We start from the raw sequence: 16,274 nt of genomic DNA, 5'->3' as shown, positions 1-16,274 counted from the left end.
TCATGGGCATCCTCACCTTGTTCCTGTATTTAATAGTCTTTTATCAGTGAATCTGACAGGAAACAAAATGAACCACCCAATTCATATCCATCCTTCTCACTCTATTCTACCATCTATACTGTTTTGTACACCGAGTGCCCACTGTTTCACGCAACAATGTTTGTGAATAACCTGCTTCAGCAGTAGCCTTACACTCCTTGCTAGATTAAAGTCCGGGCACCTAATTCAAGGTCTCACCTTGGACCCAGATGCCAGCCTGCCTCCTAGCTGATCATACTTCAAGGAAGTGATTGCTGCTTTGTGTCCATTGAAGGTCACATTTCCTTCCCCACTCAGGAGACTGAAGATTCGGATAGACCCATCCTCATAACCAACAGCTAAGTGCAGCCCATCTGGGGAGGGGCACAAGAAAGTGACTTCGTGTTTAAGCCCCTGAAGGATGAGAATCTGAAATAATATGAATTAAAAACAATGCAGAGTTAAGCATGTCATCAAGGAAAAAGTGTGGGAATAATCAGGCACAGTAAAACTAAGAGCATCAGTAATTCCAAATCACTCTTATGAATAATAATGAGACTCTGGACTCTATCTCAAGTTCTTTAATATAGAAATTATTATTTGTACTGGGTAATGAAACATTCAAGAAAAGGTAAAGCTATACTATACTATTTCTCCAAAGCTCTACATTAGCATAATACATGCCAAAATTTCCCAGGCAATGGAATAAATTACTAAGTCCTTATTCTATGTCAACACCAAATGATTTTCCATAAAGGGTTATAAACACATCCTTGATTTAACTGAGCCCCATCCCAGAAACCAACCTGCATGGCACTGGAGTGCTACAGTGATGTATCCCCAAGGGACGCTGGGGGACACTAAGTATCCAAGTATTAACCTCTTGGAGGTCACAAAGTGAGTGGACAAGATCAAAATGCCTCTATTTTGTTTGGCAGAAGCGGTAGGCTTGGGAATTCAGAGTCATACAAAATATCAAAGGCTAGTTTAACAACCGTTGGGCCTCATCTGCATAAGTAAGGAAAAGATTCAGTCAACATAGCAATATTCCTTTTAAATGCTTAATATTCTATAACTAGTTGTGAGGGCAAGTAGAAGAACTTGAAAAATGGAGAACTGGTAAAGTAGAGAAAAACAAACATGTTGGGAATAATGATTACAAATAATTACCTGTAAATATCACTACAAATAAATACCTAAGAGGTAAGCTCTTTTGGTTGTGGTTTTCAGAATATAGTGTAGGGCTTCCCTGGTGGCACAGTGGTTGAGAGTCCGCCTGCCGATGCAGGGGACACGGGTTCGTGCCCCGGTCCTGGAAGATCCCACGTGCCGCGCAGCGGCTGGGCCCGTGAGCCATGGCCGCTGAGCCTGCACGTCTGGAGCCTGTGCTCCACAACGGGAGAGGCCACAACAGTGAGAGGCCCACGTACAGCAAAAAAAAAAAAGAAGAAATATAGTGTAGAAGAGCACAATAGAATGTGATGCTTGGCTATCTAGACCCAAAGGAAAACAAAAAATTTCTAGAGGCACACACATAAAAAAAATAAAAAAAAGTCTGTGCATGACAAAGCAGAGCTCTCCCACTTCTGCCTCCACCCTCAAATACCCATAAATCAATATCAATCTAGGTGATTTCTCACGTACCTTCTCTCCTTTCCTTACGTCCCAGATGAAAACATGTTCACAGGCTGGTACTGCCACATAGCGTCCTTTTTCACCACGAAGTGTCACAAAGACAATATTACCCTTCTGGCTGCCAATAAGGCCAAAGACTGCACTGGCAACATAGCGTAGGTACTGCCTGGTGAGCCCCATGTTCTAACATCTGATACCACAAGTGAGGCAGCTGCACCTGCAGACAAAGAAAACTGAGTTCTTTGGGTACCTTGGTTCTGCTAGGCTGGCAAACACCGACTGTGTATCATGTGCTTAAAAGTACATGACCTGTGGTTGCTTAAACCTTCATTTACTCTGAATATATTACTGACATAAAATACCCAGACATCTCCATTTTTTATTCACTGCTGACTCAATGTGTAATCTCTCACTCCTCAAGTTTCGGATTGGTCACACTGTCATGGCCACCTCACAAACTCTGACATGTGGCCTCAATGCAGCTCAACAATTTGCTTCTGCCCATTCAACTACCATCAAAGTTTTTACACGGAGATGGACAGGCCGAGACTGAAAATATTTATTGGTGAGCATTTATTGTAAACCCACTAATAATGAGACAGGCACTGATCTAGACGCTAGAGATAAAATCCCTGATCTTGTGGCACTTACCTTCGAGCACAGCGGCTCTCAAACTCCAGAATGTATCTAAATCACCCAAGGGATTATGAAAACAAATTGCTGGGAACCACCTACACCGCGCATCCCCAGGGCCTATTTCTGATTCAGTAGGTCTGGGGTGGGACCCAAGATTTTTCATTTCTAACAAGTTCTCAAGTGATGCTGCTGCTGCTGCGGTTCCCCGCTTTGAGAACTACTGTAACTAATACGTGCAGGTATGTCCTGGATTTCCAAAGCAGGGCAGCCACCTGCCCTTGGCACGCAAAAACTACCACTACAACTTGGCACACTGTTTTTCAAAGTTGCCATAGTTCCTGTGTAACTAAGCAGGACACTACAGGGCCTTCCCAGGTCAGACACCACCGCCGCCCCTCACCCCTCGCCCCCCGCTGCACCATGTCCTCCACCTGCCTCCCGTTAGTAGAAAACCTTTAGCCTCCTAAGCCTTCCCTGAGTTCCAAAGAGCAAATGTAATCAGAGAAGTGAGAAAATGCAGAAACGAAGGAATCAAGCAAGACAAAATAAAAACAGTTTTAGCCATTAAACAAAATCAAGGATCTTTACGTTCCTCCTCATAGGGCTATGGAGATAATATTCTGAACCATATCCTTGAGCTGTTTTGCAGATACTGAAACCCCAACCAGGTGGAAGAAGTTAATTGTATGCTGACCACCAGCACGGAGACTCCAGGCCAGTTGGAACTAGAAGGTTGATGGTGTTGACTCCCAATTACCTCACCACCAACCAATCAGCAGAATGCCCACCAGCTGATCACATGCCCCACCCCCTCTCATTCACCTTGACTTTAAAAACCTTTCCCTGAAAGCCAGTGCGGGGGAGGGGTGTCTTCTGAGCATTAGCTGCACTTTCCTTCACCACAACCCGGTGTCAGTAGACTGGCTTGACTGCCCACAGGGGGGCGGACCCAGCTTTGGTTTTAACAACTGCACTAAATCAGATTCACTGAAAACACTTGGTTACCATAAGAGACAACTGGTGAAAGAGATAAATTAAGCTTGTCTGCTCTTAATATGGAAATGTGAAAGGTATTCCCCCAAACACCGGTGCAACTTAAAAAACACAAGAATACTAAACAGAAGTTACAGCCTTCTCCTGGAGCTGTTTTTGTTTGTTGTTGTTGTTGGTTCAGTTTGTTTGGTTTAACGCTACAGGGTCTCTTTCTATTACAACCTGATGTTTTAGTCTACTTTAACAGGAAAAAATATTCAATGCCTGTACTAATACTTTCTTTTAATGACCACTTACAGGCCTCATTTTTCTTCTCCTAGGAACCAACATAAAGCCAGTTAAAAATGAAGGAAAGATAATATTAACATGGCAAAAACGCTCTTAACCTGGGCCATTTGATCAATTCTTTACCAATTCATCTTACTCCTCTGGCCCCAGCCCCTTAACTGTAATTGTTGTTCATGGTAGTCTTCTGCTATCTACCACAGTATTTTCCTTGGAGACTTCATACAGCATGCCTAGGCCCAGGGACCCACCACATCCCTACTTCCAGTCCAGCCCACATACCTGAATACTAACTATATAGCTCCCAGAGCTTATTAGACATCCCCATCCGAACACGTTGCAGTATCACATTTAACGTGTATAAAACCAAACCTACCTTGCTTCCTGAACCCTACTCATTTTTTTCTGACTCTAAAACACACAGCTCTCCAAGCCATTCAGGCTCAAAACCTTGTAGTAACCTTTGGCTCATTAATATTATTTAAACAGCCAATACTGAAAGAGTGCTTACTATATGGTAACTGATACATTAAAATGTATATAACTGAGTAAACACATGCAGTTAATTTCATATTTATTAATTGGATTAATCATAATTAATTAATTGAATTAAGTGGGTTAATACATGTCAAGTGCTTAAAAGGATCCTTCACATTTACCTTGCAAGATAGGTACTATTCTTATCCCTATTTTACAGACAAGGAAACTAGACACAGAGACATGAAATAGCTAGCTCAAAGTCATTCAGCTGGTTTTAAGTGCCAAAGCCAGATTACAAACCAAACTCCAAAATTTCCTCTTTTAACCACTAAACTATTTCTCTTTGCCTCCGTCCTCTCTTTTGTCAGAAACTTCTACCTGTTTCTCTGAAGGAGGATCCTTTTCTCTCTTTCCACTACTTTCTGTTCCAGCTCTTTAACACTGGGTTCCTGCACTATGTAGCACCTCCACCTCAATGTTTTTCATTCTTTTCTTTTAAAAGTCATTAATACTACCTGACTAATCTTTTCAAACGCACTAATCCTACCCCAAAACCCTTTAAGAGCTAAACAGTGTGCAGTTCGCAAGAACTCAACCTATCTATTCCTCTTTAGTTCTCGCATAAACTTTTCTGTCAGGCTAGCTGGTTTCCCTCCTTGTCCTGTCACCTGCCTTCTTCAAACTGTTCCTCCCCCTTAGAATACCATGCATTCGCCCGTCTACCTAAGTGTTACCCTCTGAGGCCCACTTCCTTTGGGGCTAGTCCAATTCTCCTTTGAAGTTTTGAGGCAAGGGAAGCCTTTTCCATTGCCTCAAAACTTCAACGATCTTCCATACGACTTCCATACGCTTTTCGGAGAGAGCTCACGACCTAACCTTCCTCTATGCCCCTACCACCCCTGCTTCTTAACCCACAGCCCCCGAAAACATGCTTCTATGATGCGCTGAAAGGCTGGACCGCCGGAACAGACCTGTCAGATGTCCCTAAACCAATTCTTCAGTCAGGAGAGGGTGAAGTGGGGGTTCCGCACACCCACCACGCTGCCAGACCATCCTCAGGCGAGCCCTGCAGGCGCCAGGTGAACTAGCTCAACACCGCACGCGCCAGCTTCGGGTGTCCGCGGCCGGCTTCCCAGGGACGGCGGTGGGGCTCCCTCAGTGGCCCAGGTGCCCCTCCACCCTCGAGACCGGCCCCAAATCCCCCTGCCTCGCCCGCTGCTGGCAGCACCAGGAAGGCCTCAGCCAGGACTAAACAAACCCGAGGAGCGGAGCAAAACACGCTCGGCCGCCGCGAACCCACAGTACCTTACCTTGGCCTCCACGAGGCTCCGGGCTGATTGGACCCGCCCGTCGAACCCACCCCTTCCGGGTCCGCTCTAGAAGCCTCTTCCGCCCGACGTTCCCTTTGCCTCCTGGGGGAAATGACGTAAGAGCTGGGCTCTGATTGGTGAGCGCCGGCCGGGAGCGGAAGGCGGTGTTTCGCCTGCCAGGGCTCCTGCGGCTGGTCTTTCCAGCTTCCTGCGACTTTGGCTGCTTTGCCCGCGGAGCTCCTGGCAAGGCTTGTCCGGGGATGCCGCTCGGCCGCTTTCCACGAGGAACTTAACCCGCCGTGCCTACCTCCCGGATGGGACCTCCGGAATGCTGTGAGAGGCGGGACAGAGGCCGGGAAGGAAGGCGGGGCGGAGCGGGCCGGGGGCGCGGCGGGAGGCGCACGGGACTTGGCCAGTGCTGGGGGTGCGGGCATAGAGGGCTGGTTTTGTCAGTTCTCCGCAAAAATGAACCTGGCGCTCCCCCCTCTGCTGTTGGTCTGGTTCCTCTCGCCCGAGGCGCTGTCGGGGAGAAGTTACCCACCAGAAGATAGATGATAGGCAGACCCGGGCACAAGGGACAGTGGTGCTCTAGCCCCTGGGGAGGCGCGCGCCCTGGGGTGCAGGAGTCGAGTTTGCGTGGTCGCTCGTGTGGACTGGGCGTTTCACGGACCGAGAGCTGCTCGAATCAGGGCTGGGTAGGCGCTGAGCCCAGGATGCTGAGTTGTCTGGATCTCCGCAGTCCCTGGAGTGACATTGGTCTGGCTTTTGGTTTCCGCTCCTTGGTCGCCGGAGGGGGAAGTGACCAGGGCTGACTCCTCCTAGCTTGGTAATTGAGGCTTTAGGTACTCTGTCACCAAGTGGGAATTAGCTTTTCTTTCTTGCAGTTTTGTCCGATTTTATTCTTGGGCTGCATAAAAGTGTTTATGGAGTTCTGATGTCTGTAGCTGTGGAAGATTGAAGCTAACATATAGGTATATAAAAGAAATAAGCCTGTGCCTTCAAGATAGAAAATAGCTTAGAAAATAGACTTTTATCTATATTACTTGATTTTCTTCAGGCGTTTCTTGAGTTTTTAAGACATGTTCACTAGTCTGCCATATTCAAGAAAGTGATAAGAGTAGAGAACGGATATGATCAGGCTGTAAATAGATGTAACAGTGTAGGTGTTTGAAACAAGACTACGGTGGATTGGATGAATGAGAAGGGAGGAAATTGTGGCAACAGACTTACTTCAGTTAAGTTTGATGGGGAAGGGAGCATTTAGGTGAGCGTGTATGGCTAATATACGAAAAAAGTGTATATATATGAGGAGAAAACGTGCTTTAGTACATAGTCTAGATTCCATCTCGATGACACCCCTTGTATTATCTGATTCTAAGAAAGTTATTTTATAGCTGTATAAACTGTAGATAACTACTGTCAATACTAAATCATTTTATCTGTAGACATGAAAATTCTACATGTCTTTTAGAGGTTGAGTGGAAGTTTTGCCTCACGTACATTCATTTCAGTATTCCTGATCTATTAATGAGCCCAATTTTGGGACTCCCTTTATCAACCATCTGGCTGGTTCCTTTGTGAGTTAAATAAAATCTTGAACCATGTTCACTTTTGTATTAGAATGAGTCATGATTTTATCTTTAAAAATTAATTTAACATTATTAAATATTATGGGAAAGGACAATCACAAATGGAAAAAATAATTTTGTTTTATTTATTATTATTATGTTTTGGCCGCATCGCGCAGATTACCGGATCTTAGTTCCCTGACCAGGGATAGAACCTGCGCCCTCTCCAGTCCTAACCACTGGACCGCCAGGGAATTCCCAGAAAAAATAATTTTAATGAAAGTTGTTGTAAGCAACTTCGATTGAGTGCTAAGATAATGCATCTTATAACTTCCCAATGCACTACTTCAAGAGCACAACCTTAGTTTCTTAAGTTTCAGAATTGCTCAATGTATTAATTTTATAATTGAAACATAGTAAAGTTCTTTTTTTATTTTGGAGTCAAAACTTTAACAATAAGTTGTGCCAGTAGAAGCGTTTCAAAGGCGACGATATATCAATAAATAATAGTTAAATTGAGATCCTGAGAAAGAACCTACCACGTGACAGTCTGTCAGAGCATAAATAACAACACGGCGTTACTGCAAAACTAGAGAAACACTGACAGTCACGACACAGCACAGTAGACCCAGAACCTGCCACTCACACACATGTAAACCAGTACACAGGAATCATCTTCTTCAGTTTAGACATCGATAGATGAAACATAGTAAAGTTCTTTTAATATGAAGGTGGTACTACTAACTCACCATTAGAGAGAGCACGTGTTTGGCTGGTTTTGAATGATGGTGTTAAATTTGACCTGGGCTATTAACACAACTTAGAAATCTTTTGTTATACTGTATTTATTGTTGACATATTTGACTGCTTCCATTTGTTTTTCCATATAAGTAACTTTCTAAAAAGTCATTCTTTCTATTTGCATAGAATGATTCTTAAATATAACAGATTTGGTGTTGGGATAGGGGTATTGTGCAGAAGTATCTAAGTACCTTGAAGTTTAAAATATTGAAATACAAAGACATAAAGACATAGAGAATGGTAAACCTATAATTTATACAAAAACAGTGAAATAGAGCTGGTAATGAATGGAGGTCAAAAGCATGGACCAGCTCTCTTTGTACTTTTATCCAGGCCTATCTAATCAATGTAAGCATTTTGAAGAATAAGAAAACAGATTTAAAGTTCTTTTCTCTTTTAAATGATATCATTTTCTCTTTATTCAGACAAAAAATCAGATTTTTTTGAGACAGTGATCCAAGATGTTCTGCCTGATTCTGCCCTGTCTTGAACAATAAAAGTCTAATCCCTATAACCAATCCAATTAATCATATAAAGCACTATTTGGAGGACTTCTTAAACTAAAAGCTGACAAGATTTTGAGAAAAAAAAGATGAGCTACAGTGTAATAAGAACTGTTATATACTCATTACTAATTTGAATTGTAAAAGATACATAGTGGGTTCTCTTTATCCGCATCTAGGGAGGTACTGAAGATAACCATTAAGATAGTATGGCTAAGGAAATAGATCTGATTCTGCAATCTTCTGTTTGTTCCATGTAAACTTTGAGATCCTAGGACGTAAATGTCTTGCTTCAGGAGCGTTTTTAGTAAGGTTTTGTGTTTGCTTATGAACCTGTTCAAAATACAGGACTGATCAATTGATTTTCAGTGGAAAGTCCTGCTCTTTAATGTTATCCAGAATTCTGGCTAAAGCTGTAGATTATTGTAGCCTTCCCCTTCTCCTTTCCTTATCCGAGCACTCTGTATTCTATCACTGGGATTCCTAATTTGCGTCTGAGAAACCCCTCAGATTTTTTTCCAGACCTGTGCTTGTATGAGCTCATGTAGTTACAACTTGGGTGATGAAAGGGTTTTTATATTTCATATAATTCTCCAAGGGGTCTGTGACTCCAAGAATGTTAAGAACCACTGTTCCTTAAGGATCAAGGATCAGATTTTCCTGCCTAGCTTGGCTTTGCTGCTCCATTGGCTTTATTGCCAAGGTGTGTGTGTTGGGGGAGGGGGAGATTTAAATCTCTTTTTGATGAGAAAAATACATTTCTGTTTAGAGATGGAGCTGAAAAAGAATTCATTGTTAAATGCCATGACACTTTCATATAATGCCATTAAACTTTGCTCTACAGTAAGAGCTCTGAACATTACCTATTACTCATTTAACACTCAGTATCTTGTGTGTCACAATGACTTTTAAGATCTTGGAAGAAGATCCAACAAACTATACTGACAAGATGTGGTTGGACATATAGGAGAACCACCAGAGTGCACTGTCAAAGAAGATAATAGAGTTTCAGGGAGGGAATAATCAATAGTGGATGCAGCTAAAATTTGATTCGCTCTTGGACTTGACATTTGGAGAATTATTGATGGAATAATGGAAACAGAACTTCAGTGGGTTGAATACATGGAGGAAAAGGAAGTAGAGCTGTGAAACAGATTACTCTTAAAGTTAAATGGTGAAAAGAGGAGTTTGTTGGTATTCTGAAGAAATGGGGTAGGGAAAAAATTTGAGAGCAAGAGACTCAGGGGAAGGAGAGATCAGGTGTAGTGAAGGGATACTTGATGTTATTACATTCTCTTAGAGGAAAGCTAGTCAGGTGCAGTAAAATGCTTAAATGAAGGTGATTTGGCAGGCTTAAAAGTGTGGAATATACCTGAAAATCACTTGGAAGTTGGAAAGAGTGAATGAAGATAGAGACATTTTGAGTTGGAGAGAAGTTGAGATAATTTGAACAATGACTTCTCTTTTCTCAGAGCATCAGGAAAAGAAGGAAGGCAATGGGATATGATGTAATGGAAATGGCACAGGTTTTAGTGCCAGCTGGTCTTTGATTTGGATCTCAAGGTACCACTTACTAGTTCTGTTACCTTGAGCTGATAATTGAACCTTTGGGTCTTGGTGCCCTCACTGTAAAATAAGTGTTCTAATACCTACTTTGCAGGATTATTGTAAGGATTAGAAAGCATATTTGTAACATATCTAATACCCTGTGGTTCTCTGTAACTTCCACAGTTGGCCTTCTTTTGTTCCTTTAGTGTCTTAGGCTCTTTCCTGCCTTAAGGCGCCCAGATGTACCCTTTCTGCAGCCTGTAAAACTCTTCTACTTTTGGTCTCAACTCTCACTATCTGGAAGAGACATTCTCTGCCTCTTCAATTTAAATAGCTCCCCCCCTTCTTTATTGTAGGACACTTATCACATTTTAACTATGTATGTATTTCTACGATTATATCTTTGTGTGATTTTTGTGGGGCTATCTCTTCCATTAGACAGAGACTCAGCACTTAACAGTGCTTGAATGAATGAATGCCTGGGACCTAATAGGCAAATAAGCATTTATTACCTCACAGTTTTTATGGGTCAGGAATTCAAAAGTTGCTTAGTCTTGTGGTTCTGGCTCAGGGTTTCTCATGAGGTTGTGGTCAAGATGTCAGCTGGGGCTGGAGGATCCAAGGTGATTCATTCCCATGTCTGGCAGTTCATGCTGGTTGTTGGCAGGAACTCTCAGTTTCTCCCCACAGGGGCTTTTCCATGAGCTGCATGAGTGTCCCCATGTCACGAGAGCTCACTTCCCCAGAACAGGCAGTCCAGGAGAGCATGGCAGAAGCCACAATATCTTTTATGATCCATCCGTGGAAGTCACACACTGTCATTTCTGCAGTATCCAGTTGGGTACACTGGCCAGCCTTATTCATTATGGGAGGCATCTACACAAGGGCATTAATATCAGGAGGCAGGTATCATTGAAGGACATCTTGGAGGCTGTCTATCACAGATGCTGTGTGGAATAGCATAGAGTCATCCAAGAATGACTCAAAACAGTTTTCTGTTAGTGTTGATGGAGGGCCAAGCTAACATAGGAAACCATGTATTTGTTTTGACAGCAGAGAGGATAACTTCTGATTTTCTTCTTCCCTACTGGCACAGGAGCAGATTAGAGAAAACAGATGTAGGCTTGACCTAGGTGTTAGGGGTTAACAAGTCATTACAAGGGCAGACATTGAGATAATTAAGAGTGTATCTTAATTCACCAATTTGTTTTTTGGTTTATCTGATGCTCATTAGAGAGTCTTTGACAGTGAGTGTCTTGGTCTTTGCCACACATGAAAACATCTCTTTATCTCAACAGTGTTGCAGGTGACTTTCACATTGGCTCTGAGGAAGTTGTAACTTTTATTGTGCCTTGCTCGATGCCAGGTGCTCTGCTATGCAGTTTTTTTTTAAAGATGCTTTTGATATGGACCATTTTTTTAAAGTCTTTATTGAATTTGTTACAATATTGCTTCTGTTTTATGTTTTTTTGGCTTTTTGGCCAAGAGGCATGTGGGATCTTAACTCCCCAACCAGGGATCAAACCTGCACCCCCTGCATTGGAAGGCAGAGTCTTAACCACTGGACCGCCAGGGAAGTCCCTGCTGTGCAATTTTAATACATATTATATCATTTAATTCTCACAATAACCATAGTAGTACATTACTCCTATTTTAGAAATAAGAAAACTCTGGTTTAGAGTCAAAGATGATATGACTATTAGGTGGTAGGTCCTCACCCCAAACTCAGGCCTTCTGATAACGGAGCCCAAGCTTTTACCATTCTGCTTCTGCCTCAAAGTGTAATTGCATACGGAAGTATTTACCTTAAAATACTAAAGAAACCGGATTCAAAATTGTACGTACCTTATGATTTTACCTATCACAGAAAAAGGTAGGAACTACTTTTTGGTATCTTTCAAATGTTCTATAAGTGAGTATTACTAAGAATTGGAAAGAAAAGTTATTTTAAAGAAGTGATTTTGTCCTGTAATTTGACATTCAAGTTTGCAAAATGAAAACTAAGTTTGTTTTTAATGAAATTTTTAATATTATGGTTAAGAAATTTCAGCATGAGTTGTCACCAAAAACCTGTGGATAATTTTTTGAAATTATGAATTTCTGCAGGGTGTCATTCCATTGAGCTCAAGGCAGTTCAGCCATAGACAGTGAGTGTAGCCTTCACTTGTACTCTGTTCAGCTTGTCCAGTTCCAGGCTGAATACTTGTGAACTGATGAACAGGACTTGTGGTTGCCTCTAGTTTCAAAGGCCAATTGGATGGACTAAACACCAACTTTGAGATAAAATTAGTTTATTTATTTCAAAATAATATCAAAGGAGTACTTAGTAACAAATAAGAATAATCCTCTGATACAATTTTATCCTGGTATGATCTACAAGGCTTTTCTGAAGTTGTTATATAAATGAGCACATTTCCTACCACACAGTGTTGGTGCAGGAATTAGAATATTGTGTCAAATCCATGGTTCATTCCAAATAGTATCCCATGTCTCTCAGCAAGAAACAGCAAGAAATTAGGTATAGAAGGGCATGCTTTTTCTCCTTGACTCTTAACAAACATTAGGATCATACAGAAAAGCTTCTCAGGAAGTTCACATACCAGCTGTCATTCCCTAATCATCTCTCTGCTCTCATGTATGTTCAGTGTTACCAGCGATCTCCAATTTACCAAACAGACTAATTAGTTCTTAGTCCTTACTCAACCTTTCAGTAGCATTTAACCCTAGATGATCCCTCTTGAGCATTCTATCTAAAATTACTTTCTTCACTTGGCTTTTAGGGTACCACACTTTCCAGATCTTCCATTCTTATCAATGCTTTTCTATCTTTTTTTTTTTTAACTTTTCCTCTTTCCAGCCTCTAAATTTGGCCTTAGGACTGAGTCCTTGGATCTATTCTCTGTTTGCATTTTCTCTCTTGGTGGTCTTAAATACCATCCATATGCTGAGACTTCCAAATTTATATCTAGCCTGACCTATCCTCTGGGCTCTATCTAGCCTCATGTAGCCAGCCAATTGCATGTTTGATATACACACTTGGGCATATAATGGGCATCTCAAACTAACACATGCAAAAACATAAGGAAAAAAGTACCTTGATTATTACTCCACCTGCAACCTACTCCAGTCTTTTCCTTCTCTCTAAGTAGCATTACCATCTATTTAATTGCTCAAGCAGGAAATCTAGGAGGAACCTTTGATTCTGTTCTTTTCCCTCACCCCCTCAGGTGCATTTAGAAAGTCTTGTTGACCCTACCTTCAAAATTCATTCCAATTCTAACCATTCTTCACCACCTTCATCACCATCACCTAGATTACTCCAGTCGTTTTCTACTGGTCTCTGTGTTTACTCTTGCCCCCACTCAGTTTCACTGTAGCTAGAGTAACTTTTTCATATATTTATATTAAGTCATTATCCTTATAGGGACCCTCTAATAGCTTACCCTCATTTACATTAAGATCTGAACTTCTTATCATGGCTTACAAACTAGATCATCTGGCCTTTCCTTGGCTCACCAACCTCATCACCTGCTACTCATTACCTAGCTCACTGTACTCTAGCCAAACCAGCCTCTACGCTCTTCTGGAATAGACCAAGCTCCTCCCTGCCCTTTTGCCCTTTGTACTTGCCATTCCCTTTGCCTGACGCACCCTCCAGAGCTTCACATGGCTTGCTCTCTCACTTTATTTAGCTCTCTGCTCAGATATAACCTTTTTTTTTTTATAATACTCACTGCCTCCAGTCGTTTTATTAGATACCTGCTTGCTTGTTTGTTTATCATTTTTCATGTGCTTTCAAGGAAGCATCAGCTCTCTAAGGGTAGAGACTTGTTCTGTCTTATTCACTGTGTGTCCCCAGTAACTAGAACAATACCTGACACATAATAGCTGCTTATAAAGATTTATTGAATGAACGAATCTACCATTTTACTGAAATGGCTATCTGACTTATTGCCAAATGAAGTATCATGTTAAATTTTCTATGAGTTTCTGTGGTACTTGGCACTACATGTCTTCCTATTACCCTTCTCTGCTACTTTCTACATTTCTGTACAACCAACCTTATACCACATCGGTGTCTCATATACTATATGCTATAAATTGTCAAATCCTGTTAATTTTTCCTTTGTATGTTGCCTCACAAATCTATGCCTTCCTCTCCATCTGTTTCTCTACATAGTTCAGACCATTATCTCTTACTACCTGATTGCAGTAACCTCCCTGCTTCTCATCTTCCGTATTAGACTGAACTTTTTAAGTTGTACATATTATTTATCTTTGTATCTCTTGCAGCACCTGACACTCCCCCTACCCCGCCAATAGCAGACACCCAATGAATGTTGAATGAATAGTCCTGTGTTTCTGGAAAGTAGAATTGATGGGCCGTGTGATTATTTAAATGACTGTAATTCTTTGAAAATAATTTGTGTTTAAATAATCCCTCTTTCTTCCTGTTTTAAAAAAGCCATAGTAATTCATTGTTGTACGTTTGATTTTTTAATGGACTGTTTAAGTAACTGTAATCACACAGTGTACTATTGGAGCATTTCACAGCAAGAGTTTTGCTTTTTACTCTAATAGAAGTAAAGTAATACCTGTGCTTCTCTATTAAAATGATTCTTTCTTTTCTCTTAAGCTAAAGTCTACAGTGAATATTGAATTGCTGAGGAATTTGGGAAAAGACAAGCTGAAGTTCCCATTCCATGGATCCCTTGGGTGCACCTTCCCAGTTTGTGGATGTGGATACACTACCAAGCTGGGGCAATTCTTGTGAAGAACAATTACCTACTTCTGATACTGCAGCTGAAACATATCAGGAAGAGACTATTAGATCACCTTTTCTTTACAATAAGGATATCAATGGAAAAGTGGTTCTCTGGTAATTCCTTGGTTAAATCATATCATGATATAATAATACTTTCTCATAATTTCTTCTAATTTCTTTTTTTCATAATTTTTTCTAAACTCTTTTTTGTGAACCCTTGCATTATTGAAATATTACTTTGCATACACATTTAGAGCTTTATTGAGACATAATTAACATACAATAAACTGCATATATTTAAAGTGTACAGTTTGGTAAATTTTGACATGTATACACCCATGAACCCATCACCAGAATCAAGATAGTGAATATATTTATCACCCCAGAAGTTTTTTTGTGTCCCTTGGTAATCCCTCTCTCCTGCCCCTCCCTGCCTCAACATCCACAAGCAATCATTCATCTTTCTGTCACTATAGATTAGTATGCATTTTCTAGAGCTTTATATAAATGGAATCGTGTACTCTTTCTTTAATCTGGCCTCTTTCATTCAGCACAATTATTTGAAAGTTCGTCTGTGTTGTTGCATGTAGTAGTAGTAGTACATTTCTGTTTTTAAAAAAAGCTTTAGAGATGTAATTCATATACCATACAAATGCACTAGTTTAAATTGTAGAAGTCAGTGGTTTTTAGTATATTCACAAAATTGTGCAGCCATCACCAGAGTCAATTTTAGAACATTTTCATCACCCCAAAGTCCTGTTCCCATTAGCTGTCATTCTCCATCTCACACACATCTCTTATGTAAGAAACAATGGAATGACATGATGGTTTTGTGGGTTTCAGGGTTATAGCAATTGCTTTCAAGATCTATCTGAGATGCCATATTAGCCTTTCTGAATCAGGAACAACTTTTTACTATTGCTTAAGCTTGTGAACTGGTAAAACCAATGTTGTGAAGGGAGTGAAGATAGAATGTTTTGAAACAATTAGAAACTAGCTTTCTTATCTGCCTCCTCTTCCCCACACTTGCTCTTATTTATTTTCCTCAGGAAAGGAGATGTGGCATTACTGAACTGTACAGCTATTGTGAATACCAGCAATGAAAGTCTTACTGATAAGAATCCTGTGTCAGAAAGTATCTTCATGCTTGCAGGGCCTGATTTGAAGGAGGACCTCCAGAAACTTAGAGGTGAGTGAATTTTCTTAGGTATGTTAGTGCTTAGGAAACATTTATTTTGATGCTTGAAGAAGTATGTTTTGCGTGTAAGTGAGAAACTAAGTAGATGTAGCTCTTTTGTTGTTAAAACTAAATAAATACAGTCTTTGAAAAACCTATAATGTGTTAGAAGCTGAGTGCCGAGACTTTACTGGGACTTTACTGGGTAAAACCCCTCTGTCGTGTTCCTGAATTTTAAAATGACAGTCATCATAGCCAGTTAGATTTTTGGTAACATTTTCTTGGCTATATAATGTCTTGTACCGATAAGCCTTATAAAACAACTATTCTTTGTCTAAACTGAAAAATTTTTATTGAGTTTTGATATTGACAGAAATTTTTTATATACCTCCTGGACATAGAGTGTCACACTTCTGAAATGACATTGACTTACTGGTAAAAACCAAGTATGTTCTGGGTTAATTCTGTACTTTTTTTTTTTTTTTTTTTTTCAAACCAGAACATTCTTCTTCTGGGAATATTTCTTTGGAATTGGAGACAGGACGAGTCCTGTTT

General features: G+C 40.8%; 2 protein-coding genes across 2 annotated transcripts in view; one reads left to right on the top strand and one right to left on the bottom strand.

Moving 5' to 3' along the window:
• Window positions 1–1,833, bottom strand: part of WDR3 (WD repeat domain 3) — a gene marked incomplete at its 5' end in the record, with an annotated part of 34,231 nt that extends 32,398 nt beyond the window's left edge. The window contains 2 exons of the mRNA XM_079698003.1: window positions 238–447; window positions 1,663–1,833. Coding sequence (XP_079554129.1) covers window positions 238–447; window positions 1,663–1,833 — 381 coding nt within the window. The remainder of the gene's footprint in view (window positions 1–237; window positions 448–1,662) is intronic.
• Window positions 1,834–5,667: 3,834 nt separating this feature from the next.
• GDAP2 (ganglioside induced differentiation associated protein 2) overlaps window positions 5,668–16,274 on the top strand; it is a gene marked incomplete at its 3' end in the record, with an annotated part of 70,421 nt that continues 59,814 nt past the window's right edge. The window contains exons 1-3 of the mRNA XM_079696623.1: window positions 5,668–5,690; window positions 14,414–14,656; window positions 15,592–15,731. Of these exons, the coding sequence (XP_079552749.1) occupies window positions 14,481–14,656; window positions 15,592–15,731 (316 nt within the window). The 5' untranslated portion in view covers window positions 5,668–5,690; window positions 14,414–14,480. The remainder of the gene's footprint in view (window positions 5,691–14,413; window positions 14,657–15,591; window positions 15,732–16,274) is intronic.

Source organism: Hyperoodon ampullatus, assembly GCF_949752795.1.
Source record: "Hyperoodon ampullatus genome assembly, chromosome: 2".
In the NCBI taxonomy this organism is placed as follows: Eukaryota; Metazoa; Chordata; class Mammalia; order Artiodactyla; family Ziphiidae; genus Hyperoodon; species Hyperoodon ampullatus.
Note: the sequence above shows the minus strand (reverse complement) of the source record. Positions and strands in the feature narration are given on the sequence as shown.